Genomic DNA, 12,010 nt, shown 5'->3' on the forward strand with positions numbered 1-12,010 from the left:
GATTTAGGCAGATTATAAACAAAAAATTTAGAAACTTTTAAAATTTTTTAATGGCTTCAGAAGATTAAAAAACATTTCCTAGGAAAATTAAAATTTTATTTTTTATTTTTTATTTTGAAAAATTAATTTTAAAAGAATATTGAAGAAGATTTATAAAATTATCGAAAATGAATGTGGAAGATTTTAAGAAAATTTCTGTAATTTTGCAGGATATCAAAAATTTTATGAAAAATTAGAATAATTTTAAAAGATGTTTAGAAGTTCTGAAAGTTTTTTTTAAATAATTAAAAATTTGAAAAAATTTATATCATAGATGTTTTGAGTTTTTTATATAAAACTTCGAAGCATTTTAAGGATTTTTAAACAATTTAAAATAAAAATAATAATTTATCTTTCAGTTCAGAATTCATAATCTGAATCTTTGAAATCTACAATTACTGAAAGTTTAAAATATTTAATTTGGCAGTTTAACTGCATTTAATTGAAAATTGTAAAGTTGAAGAATTTTAGTATTTTCCATTTTATACGTATACATTATTAAGTATTTGTATAACAAATTTTTTAATTAAACAACTTTTAAACTTCAATTTTAAAATGTTTCAATTGGAAAATCTCCTTAGTTAAACAAATTTAAAAGTCTGATTTAAAATGTATAAACTATTTTCAATTTTTAAATAACTTCAACATAATATATTTATAATCAAAGGCTTTTTTTCATTTTCAAATATTATTTCTGTCTAAAATATTCCATTTTTAAACCATTAGATTTAAAAATGTTCAATAAAGAAAAAGAGCAATTACTTTATAATTAAAAATATGTAACTGTTCATTTAAAGTCAATAATTGTAAATTAAATATTAAAAACAAAACAAGAAAACAAAACTTCCAACTTGCAATTTCAATTGTTTTGTTTAAAACAATTTAATTTGTAAGTCAAATTGTTAAATTGTTGAAGAAATATTTAGAATTTTTGAAAAAATTAAAAATTAATTAAAAATTTGAAATGATTTAAAATAACTGAAACGAAGTGACCACTTGTACCGACAAAATGCGGCTATTCGTAATCAAATTTCGATGCAGATATTGCGCAGTCTAATTTGAAATAAAATATAGATTTTGGCAGATTTCGAACAAAAAATGTAGAAGATTTTTAAGAATATAGACAGGCTTCAGAATAGTAAATAAAATTTCCTAAACAATTGAGAATGATTTTTTATTTCGAAAAATTAATTTTCAGAGAATATTTAAAAAGGTTTAGCCTGATTTTCAAAATTTTCAAAAACGAAGGTGGAAGATTTTAGGGAAATTTTTTCACAAAAATTTTGAGTACTGTATTCTGTTCTAGTTTTGACTTAAAATTGTTAATATTGGTCTAGTGGAATATTTATTATCATTGTTTAATTAATTTTTAATTATTTAAACCAATGGAATTTGTTTATATAATTTGTTTTCGAAAGTTTTTTCCCCCTTAAAATGATTACCATCAGACTAGTGGAATATTTAATAACATTGGTCCATTAATTTTTAATAGTTTAAACAAATGGAATTTGATAGAATAATTTTTTTTAAATTCGTTTTTTCCCCTAAAATTATTACTTTTGGTCTAGTGAAATATTTAATTCTTTGTTTATTTATTTTCATTAATTTTCACTTATTGAAACAAATGGAATTTGCTTAAATATTTTCGTTTCGAATTTTTCAAAAATAAAAATGATTAGTGTGGGTCTAGTGGAATATTTAATAACATTGTTTCATTAATTTGTAATTATTTAAACAAATGTAATTTGTTTAAGTAATTATTTTTTGATTTGTTTTTTCCCTAAAAATTATTACTATTGGTATAATGGAATATTTATTTATTTTATTATATTTTATTTCTTTTTTATTTATTTATTTCCATTAATTTTCAATTATTACAACAAATGTAATTTCTTCAAATATTTCCGTTTCGATTTTTTTTTAATAAAGATTATTAATGTGGGTCTAGTGGAATATTGATCAATATTGGTTCATTTATTTTTAATTAGGTAAACAAATTCCATTTGTTTGAAAAGTTTTTTTTGTAATGATAATTTTTATTCCAAATTAATTTTTAAAAAACTAATTAAACAATGTTAGTAAATATTTCACTAAATAAATGTTAATATTTGTTATTAACAAAATATTTAAACAAATTCTATTTGTTTAAACAATCTAAAATTAACGAACTAATTTTACTAAATATTCCACTAGACCAATAGTAATACTTTTGTAGGAAAAAGACTAATTGTAAACAAAATTTATTTCAACAAATTCCATTTATTTAAACAATTAAAACTTAATTAAACAATGTTAATTGATATTCTACTAGAATAATAGTAATAATTTTTAGGAGAAAGAAAAAAAATTATTTAAACAAGTTTCATTTTTTTAAATAATTTAAAATGAGTTAAACAATGATAATAATTATTCCACTTGAACAATGTTATTAATTTTAAGTAAAAAAAAAAACAACGAGAATTCAGTATTCAAAAGGTCGATTTCACGAAGAATTTAAATTTTTGGTTTTAAAAACCAAAAATGTTCTAAAAACTTTTTTCCTCATACATTTTACATGAGGAACTTGAAGTCAAAACAGGCACCTCTTAAAATAAAAAAAAAAAAGTAAATAAAAAATTAGGGAATTTCTTTTTTTGGATTTGAAATAAAATGGGGGAATCCTTGCCCTCTGGCATGCAAAAAAATTTTGCCATGCATTTTTGGACCTCCCTAGTGTCCAGTTTATAAAAAAAATGTAAGCGTTCGATTTTTAATGTTTCTAGCTACAAATTCCTTAAAATGATAAAAATTTGAATTTTTTTAAACACATTGATTTTTTCTTCAATTTGGAGCATTTTAAATGATAACTTGGATTTATATTTTTGGAACCGAATCTGAATCTTTGAACTGTATAATAATAATAATAATAATTTATAAAAGTTAAAAAATGTAATTTGTGAGTGAATTGAATTCAATTTAAAATTGTTTTGTTAAAAGGTGTTAGCAATTTTCATTTTACATGCATAAATTATTAAGCATTTGAATACACAATTTTTGAATTAAAAAATTTTTCGGTTTGACATTGATTAAAAAATTCCCGTTTTTTTCCCGTTTTTCCCGGTTTCCCGGCCGGATAGACGCCCTGTAGATTTAATTTAAGTCGATGGCGAGTTTGATATAATATAATCCAACCGGGCCCCGTGGCGAGAATGTCAGAAGTCTTGGCGGTTTGCTCTTACAAATGTCTTACAAAAGCGGGCAGGTTTCTCGTTTTGTAACCATGTACCGACGCCCGCTGCGGACCCCAACGGCGAACGTTTGAGTTGAAACCCTTGCTTTCAGTTCACTCTCTATGTTTGGCTAGCCAATGATTTAGTGGCAAGAGCCTTCGAAACATCCTACTTGATGGCCCGAGAAACCCTCTACCTTGCCACCAGTGGGGGGTGGCCAAAATTCCTTCACGAAATCATTTTCTTTTTTAGATCGTTTTTGCAAATGTTAATTCGTTGCTTACATCCTTCGGGAGAATCCTCCAGTCGATAAAGACAAATTTAGATCAGATTAATCGGTTCGATTTCTCATAGGTATGGGGGCGTCCATATATCACGTGACCCTAAATATGTGGGGTGAGAGAGTTAGCAAATGTATCACTGACTAATTTGAAAAATATCATAACTTTAATTTTAAATTAATCAAATGCATCAATCTTCTCTTTCTCCGTCCCTTTTCTATATAAGGTAAAACTCTTCAATAGCCCTCCCTTCTATAGCGCTTCTGAGAATCGACTCCGCGCCGCAGGTAGGTGTAACAGGAGCTGCGCGGGGTGCGCGGAATCTGCGGTTGTCACTCAGGCGTGCACTCAAACGTGAACAGACAAAGGCGGAGCGGGCTATAATGAGTTAGTACCCACCCACCGTCAGCCAAAAAATCGGCGCTATAGAAGAGTTTCACTATAATTTGGTCTCTTTTGGTATTTGGTCTCTTCAATTTAATGTACAGAATTCCTGAAAATAAAATCAATAATCCAACGACCAAATCTGGGCATTCACCATAAAATGTTCCTACTGTTTTTCGAACAAAAATAAAAAAAGAGGAAAGAAAAGTGAGAAGGCAACCAACCCAATTCCCTTCTTTCTTTTTCTAAATTTATTTCGTCTTTTTTATTCTTATTTTTATCAAATCACAATAAAAAACATTTATAAAAAATAACCAATATTGTTTCGACCCGAATTCAGCACCCTTATCAAGGCAAGAAAAATTTGAGCAGGTGGAAACAACAATGAAACCACGATTCTCAGATTTTGATTCTTATGCATCAGTGATTTCGTTACTTGATTTTCTTCTTATTTAAATTTCTTTAATTTTAATTTTTTTTTAATGCGTCATGGTTTACTTCAGCGCCATCTCATATATTTATATTCCTTTATTTTCTTAAAGAATTACCTTTTTTATTCTTATCTGGTTAGTTATATTCTCCTTCCTCTCTTCCCTGGTAGCTCCTTCTAACACTTTTCCGCTAAATCATCTCACTTTTCTTCCCTCAGATTCCCCTTAAGCACCTGTGATTTAACTTCTCAATCTATTTCCTTCCATCACCACACCTCTGCTCTATAGTCTAATAGCGACCATGCCAGCTTATGAAAAAATCATTTTTTGCGTATCCATTCTTTTTTAACCTTCTTTCTCCTATTTCACATATCTGTTTAATTATCCTTCGCAATTTTTATTCTTTCTCTTGTATAAACTCTATGATTTCCGTTTTGCAAGATATACCCCAAATATGTAGACTCATTTACTGCTTCTGACTTTATTCCCTCCCATCTGCTACCATCTTTTTGTTGTCTTCAATAACCATTATGTCGTGCGCTGCCAGTTACATCTATTCACTTTTCCTCCTAACTCCTTCCCATCTTTTCCTTTTCATTTATGCTTTTAATACTGAGATAAATATAATGAATAAACATGTGCTCAGAGGACAACCTTGTTCTACTCCTCTCACCTATGAGAAACTATCTCATACTTGCTCGGCTATCTTTACTCTCATTTGTGCCTCTTTAAAACTTTCCTTACTCTCTTTATTAAACCATCTATCATGCCCTTTTGCACCATAACTTTTTCAATCTCGTCTCGGTCTAATGAGAATCCTCCTTTATACCCATGAACTTTCTCTAAATTGTTTGCTCAATATTTTTTACTTACTCCTTTATAAGTTTGAACGTCCTCCTCTTTTCGTTTTTTATTATTAGTCTACCCCCACTCTCCCCAAGCGATATTTCTAGATTTCAGAATCGCGTCTATAGCAGGTGCCCTTCCATCTTTTATTATTTCTTACACCTCGATTACTTCTTTTCAGAATTCTCTTTTATTCCTTTTCTTCTCTTTTATTTCTGTATTGACTACCTTCCAATTCTCTTCTTTTGTCCTAACTTTCTCCACCTTTTCTTCAAATCTTTTATTTTCTTCTTTTTTTTTTAATCACGCATCTGAAAATACTGTTCCTTTTTTCTCCTTTATTCGTCTCCACTACTACTCCCTTTTCTCCATTTTCTTAATTCCTTTCTCACTTCTACCTTCTTTTCTGTACATTCCCTGTTCCATCCACTTCTATACCTTTCTATACTAATTTCTTTTTCTCACCCTCTAATATATAATTTTTTACTTCTCTTATCATTATTTCCAACTCTTCGTTTACATTTGGTCTCTCCTGTTTTGATATTCTTGACTTATTGCTTAAATTGTTATTATCTGTCCATCGACCAATCCCCTTTTCCTCTTCTTTGTACTTTTACTTTTTTTCATCCTTCTTATTATTAATCTTTTATTTCTCTAACGCAATTATGATGGGAAAGTGATTTTCTTGATCTCTTTCTTCTTGATTTCTATACTGCCCCCCTTCAATTATAATTCTTTCGTGGAAAAAGGAGTTTTTCCAAAGAGTGAAAATTCTGAATTAGGACATGAAAATTCCGAAAAGAATATAATTTCCTGACCTGAAATATAAAAAATTTGCAAAAGAAAAACGGGAAGTGACTGAAAATTGAAAATCATCCGCCGCACAGTGGGGCAAAAAAACGTTTCGTAGACAAATTGATTTTCAGAAAACAATTATTATCCGATTTGAAATTTAAAAAAAAAAAGCGAATAAAATTTCGCATCCAACTGTCATGGCCGTTTTTGAAGTTTTAGTTTATTTTTTTGTTTATTTAATAACAAAAATGAAAAAAATTACTGGAAGTATACCGGGTTTAAAAAAATGCTTTGATTTAATCAAAAATACGTAGAAAACTGGAAGAAAATATCCATAAATGATGCCCAAAAGCAATGCAAATGTTAAAAAATATATTTAATTTGTTATAAACAAATAAGTAAATGAAAATTGTTTCTTGGGGATTGGTGGCGATTCGTCACTTGATTCGCAATAAATTACAAAAATTTATGGCCAAAAATATTTTTTTTAGTTGAAATGATAAAAGTTAATAAATAATTTATTAGTTTAAAAGAATTTATTATAAATAAATATCCATATCAGGTGTTTTTGATGGAACAAATAAAGTTTTTTTTTGTATGGAATCGATTATCTATTACTTTGAAATAAAACCTAAGTATTATATTTGGTCACTAAATAAAAGTTAATAATTGTTTAAACTACCTTAATTAACAAGTGCTCTATTTGGCTATTTCTGGAGGTTTAAATTTGATTTTTTTGATCCAATTAACCGTAAATAACTAACTTTTAAATTTTTAAGAAAATTTTCATGAAAGTAAACAATTTATTATTGTAAACAATTATTGAAACCAATTTATATCATTTTATGTATTTATAAATAAAATACCTCCTTTTTCACAGAATTAGCAGCCAGTTATTTAACTATTGGACATCTTTATTAGACCGTTTTTTCAGTTTTCTAGGTATTTTTGATTGAATTAAAGCATTTTTTTCAAACCGGTATACTTCAAACGTCAACATTTTATTTCATCCTTGTTAATTAATAAACAAAAAAATTAACCAAAACTTTAAAAATTGACCGCGATAGTTCTAAGCGAAATTTGATCAGCTTTTATTTTAAAAAAAAACAGAAATCTTTTTTGCATGAGAACTACTTTTTTTTTTTGTTGAAAATTTGTCTTTTAGATTTAAAACTTCACCTATTTTCGTAAAATTTTTATTTTTTGGGAACAAAAGTGCACCTTTTTATTTGAAAATTTAACAATCTTGTGAAAAAGTCAGAATTTTCGGTGCAACTGTTCGGTTAAAAATTCAACCTCTTTTTGAAAGTTTCTTTTTTTGATTTAAAGAATCACTTGCTTTAGCAGAGATTACATCTTTTTTGGTTAAAAATGCAACTTTTTGGTTTGAAAACTGTTGTTTTATTTAAAATTAAACTATTTCGTAAAAAATTTAATTTGTTTGAATTGAATATTCTGGCGTTGATGAGAAAACTAAAATATTTTCTGGTTAAAAATTCAACTTAAAAAAAAAGTTTTATTAAAAATTCATCAGTTTTGAGAGAAACTTTTATCTTTCTTGGATAAAATTGCAACTGTTTGGTTGAATTAAACTATTTCGTAGAAAATTTAGTTTTCTAAATTTAATCTTTTGTTGTAGATAAGAGAACTGAAATATTTTTCGGATGAAAACTCAACTTAACAAAAGAATTTTTAGTTAAAAATTCATCTGTTTTGAGAGAAACTTTTCTTATTCTTGGATAAAAATGTAACTGTTTGGTTGAAAGTTAAATTATTTCGTTAAAAAGCCATACTTTTTGGTTGAACCTTCTACTTTTTTGTTGAAATATTTATTTGAAAATTTACTTTTTGTTTAAAATTTATATTATTGAGTTGAAAAATGAACTGAAATATTTTTGGTATGAAATTTCAACTGAAAAATATGGTTTTTTTAAATTCAAAATTCGTCTGTTTTAGTACACATTTTATCTTTCTTGGATAAAAATGCCACTATTTCTTGGGGATTTAAACTACTTTGTTAAAAATTCATCTTTTTTGTGGAAAAAATGCGTATTTTTGGATTGAAAATTCAATCTTTTTCGTAGAAACTTATTTCTTGTTGAAAAATACAGATTTTGGTCGTCAAAAGTCAACTGAAATCTTTAAAAAAAAGTTGGACTATTTTTTTAAATTTATCTTTTTTATTTAAAAATTGATATCTTTTAGCAGAAATATGTTTTTTTTTTAAAAAAGTAACTTTTTGGGGGACATTGCTAAATTTTTTTTATTAAGGGCTTATGTCTTCGGTTGAAAATGTAAGTGTTTAGTCGAAAAGTCTTTTTTTGTTTAAAAATGAATTTTTTAACTGAAAATGGAAATTTTCCATTTTTATAAGATTAATCTTTTTTAATTGAAAATCATCCCTTTCTTAGTAAAAAAAATATTTTTTTTTTGGTTCAGAATTTCTTGTTTGTTGGGTAAACATGCATCAGTTTCGCGGGAAATTAATTTTTTGCTAAAAAGTCATATTTTGATTTTAAAATTCAATTTTTGTATAGAAAACTCGTCTTTTGGTTTTAAATTTCTTTTTTTTTTGTATAATTTTCATCTTTTTTGATTGAGATAAAAACTATGATACTTTTTTATTTTATCTTTTTAGGATGAAAATTCAACTATTACGTACAAAATTTAATTTTTCATTTAAAATTACAAGTATTTTGTTAAAATGTCATCTTTTATATTAGAACATAATTTTGTGATTAAAATTAATTAATCAATTTGAAATTTTTAAATTTATATCTGAAATACTGTTTTATTCCTATTATACAAGATTCTATGTTACAAATATTACAAGATTGAAATTCTTTTATTTGAATAATAATGATCGACTAAAATAAAAAATTAGTCAAAGAAAAATTAGTGAATTTTGAAAATGAATTTCTCGGACACTGCCTAATTCTACTAGCAATAACGCGCAAAAAATTTCTGGAAACTGAAAATTACTTACAGTTAAACGGTGGGGGGTTTAAAGTTCCATAACCTCTAAATTTTCCGGTTTTACCTAGAGCGGGTCCAGCAGACCCGAGCAAACTTGAAACTGAAATATCTCCGGTTTAAATAGACTTAGATCCATTAATTTTTTTTAATTTGCTACCCAGAGCGGAGTAAAAATGAATATTATACATATAGATATGAAATTTGATTACGTGTAATAAATATTTTGAAAAAAATGATAACATTTTTGAGAAAAAACATTGCGGAAAAAACGTCTGGGTCCCTGGGACCCGTACCAGGACTTGAGGGTTAAAAGAAGTATAGAAAAAGTCTCCAATAAGAAATGAAACCTCCTTTTAATTCTCCTTTTTACCAGAAATTGAAAATACTGAGTCACAATGTTCCTGGATAAAATATAACTCAATTCGAAACTTGAATTTGTCTTTAAAGGACGTAGCTGCTCGCGGATTAGACATGCCAAAAGTGGACACTGTGATTCAGTACACAGGACCCTTATCAGCAAGGGACTACGTCCATCGAATCGGCAGAACAGCTCGAGCAGGTTCTGCAGGAACAGCAACGATTTTCCTAACACCCCCAGAAACCGAATTCGTCCGGATGCTGGAATCCCGAAGGATCAGGATCAAACAGGAGGACATGAACGATGTTTTAGCAAAGCTCTTGGGCCCCCTCTCCAAACACCGTTCTGCAGAAGCTGCAGCTATAGCGCTTCAAAACGAGTTCGAGAATCTGGTGATCGAGGACAAAAGACTCCACGAAAAGGCTTGCAAGGGTGAGTCATTAATGCTTTGTTCACTAAGAGTTTTTAGCTCGCTTTTTGAGGATCATTTCCATAATCTAATTTTGCCAACTCTGGAGACATTTAATCGCCCTGTTCGATGAAAGACAACGATCTTGATTTAGTTTGAGGGGGATGGGAGGGACTGACTCTGGAAAAGGCTAAACCAATTCCACCGGCGGCACCCCTCTCGCATATAAAGTCACCCCATACGGTCTCTTTTCTCTACTCCCCCTTTCTCCTTTTTTCCTCACTATGGTACTAGCGTATTTACATAGTCTATGGACGAGGAGGGATGATCTTGTTTGCCATGCCATGGTTACTCTATTAGGGTCGTTATGGGGAAGAATTTATTTTCGGCAATAATAAATCCATTACGATGCGACGACTCGTATTCGCTCAGTGGGGTGTGATGCGCCCCCATGAAAGATATTCTGTGAGGATCCTCCTACGATTTCTTCTCTTTCTGTCTTCTGACGACATCATGCAGCAGGCAGGGTCTTCCCTTTTGTTCCTTTTTTTTCTTTTAGTTTTTTTTAAATTATCCTTTATTGCCCATTTATCTTCTTCTGCCTCGCCCATCTCCCGATTCTCCTGCTCCTCGTCCGCCTTTTAACTCAGACCCTCTTCTTTCTTCTCTTCTTCCATCGCCTCAATCTCCTTATCCTTCTTCTCAACTTCTTCTATCTCGTCTTTCTTCTCCTAATCTATATGCTTATTTATTGATTCTCCTCCTCCGCCTTCTCATCTATCTCCTTTACATCCAGCTTCTGATCCTCATGTATCTGATCAACCGTCTCCTTTACATGTAACTTTATCTTCGTATCTTGCTCCTTCTTCTGATCCTTCCCCGCCTCCTCCTCCTCTTCCTCCTCCTCAATTAACTCCTCCTCCTCAATTAACTCCTCCTCCTTCTCTTCTTCCTCCTCCTCCTCTACCTCCTGATCCACCTGCTTTTCTTTCAACTTCTAATTCAGCTCCTGTTCCTGCTTCTCTTCATCTGTCTTCTCTACATTAAGATTCTCTCTTCCCTCTCTTCCCTCTTCGTCTGTCTCATCCAGCCCCTGTTTCTTCTACTTCTTTTTTCTATCTACCCATTCTCCTGATTCTTCTTCTCAACGTCTTCTACCTCAATTCCTTCTCCTAATCTATGTGATTATTCATCTCCTGATACTGCTCCTTCTTATCTATCTTCTGATCCTCCTTTTCGTTTAAGTCATGTTCCTCTTCTTCCGTCTATCTCCTAATCTTTCGGTTCATCTTCCGCCTTCTAATCCAGCTCCTCTTCTTTCTTCTCTTCTTCCTTTTCCTACATCTCCTGATCCTTCTTTTCAACCTCTTCTATCCCCTCTTTCTACTAATCTATTTTTATTATTTATTGATACTCCACCTTCTGATCTATCTCCTTCACACTCAGCTCCTGATCCTCATTTATCTGATCAACCGTCTCCTTCATAAGTAATTCCTGATCCGCCTCATTATCTAGCTCCTTCCATCTCTATCTCTTTCTCCGCCGCCCCCGCGTCCACCGCCTCATCATCCATCTCCACATCCTCTTCTTCCTTCGACTCCTCATCAATATCCTCCTTTATGTTCTGATCCTCCTCCTCCTCCGCTTCCTTATCTATCTCCTCTAAAGCTAGCTCCTGGTCGGCATCCTTCCATCTTTTTCTTCTGCTCTGTCTTTTCATCTGTACCCTCTAAATCCGGCTGCTCCTCATCTTTCTCCTCCTCCACTTCCTCCTCCTCCTCTTCCTCTTTCTTCTCTTCTATCTCCTCATTTATCTCCTGATCTTCATCCTTCTACTCTCTGCCTCCTCATCGATCTCTTGATTCTTCTCCTCTTACTCTTCATTCTCTTCCTCCACTTGGCCATAAGCTCCTGGTCTTGTCTTTTACCTAATATTAAAATATAAGGAGGAGAATGTTATGGACAATCATTAGATAGCAAGGATCACAGTGTTTCTCAATATAGTGACTTTCCCCTTATTCAAATTCCACTTTTTACCCCTCTTCCCGAAAAACCATTACCTCTGCCCCCTTTTTACTTTAAGTATTACGATATTCTAAAATAAAATATTTTTATTACGCGGAAAATGATTTAAAATTAAAAAGAAGCTAAGTACTTTAAGAACCATTTTATACATTTTACATCTAAAAAATTATTTTACAAATTTTAATTTGACTTTTTTTAAATTTCAGTTCAAGAGCATTAAATTATTTTTAATTTACATTTCTTGTATTAACGGGAAT

General features: G+C 30.1%; 1 protein-coding gene across 2 annotated transcripts in view; it reads left to right on the forward strand.

Moving 5' to 3' along the window:
• The window catches only part of LOC117180108 (probable ATP-dependent RNA helicase CG8611), a 130,180-nt gene that overhangs the window by 54,621 nt on the left and 63,549 nt on the right, over positions 1-12,010 (forward strand). For both annotated transcript variants that reach the window (XM_033372434.1, XM_033372435.1), the window contains exon 7: positions 9,409-9,751. In XM_033372434.1, the coding sequence (XP_033228325.1) occupies positions 9,409-9,751 (343 nt within the window). The remainder of the gene's footprint in view (positions 1-9,408; positions 9,752-12,010) is intronic.

The sequence above is a fragment of the Belonocnema kinseyi genome, chromosome 9 (assembly GCF_010883055.1).
Source record: "Belonocnema kinseyi isolate 2016_QV_RU_SX_M_011 chromosome 9, B_treatae_v1, whole genome shotgun sequence".
Lineage (NCBI taxonomy): Eukaryota > Metazoa > Arthropoda > Insecta > Hymenoptera > Cynipidae > Belonocnema > Belonocnema kinseyi.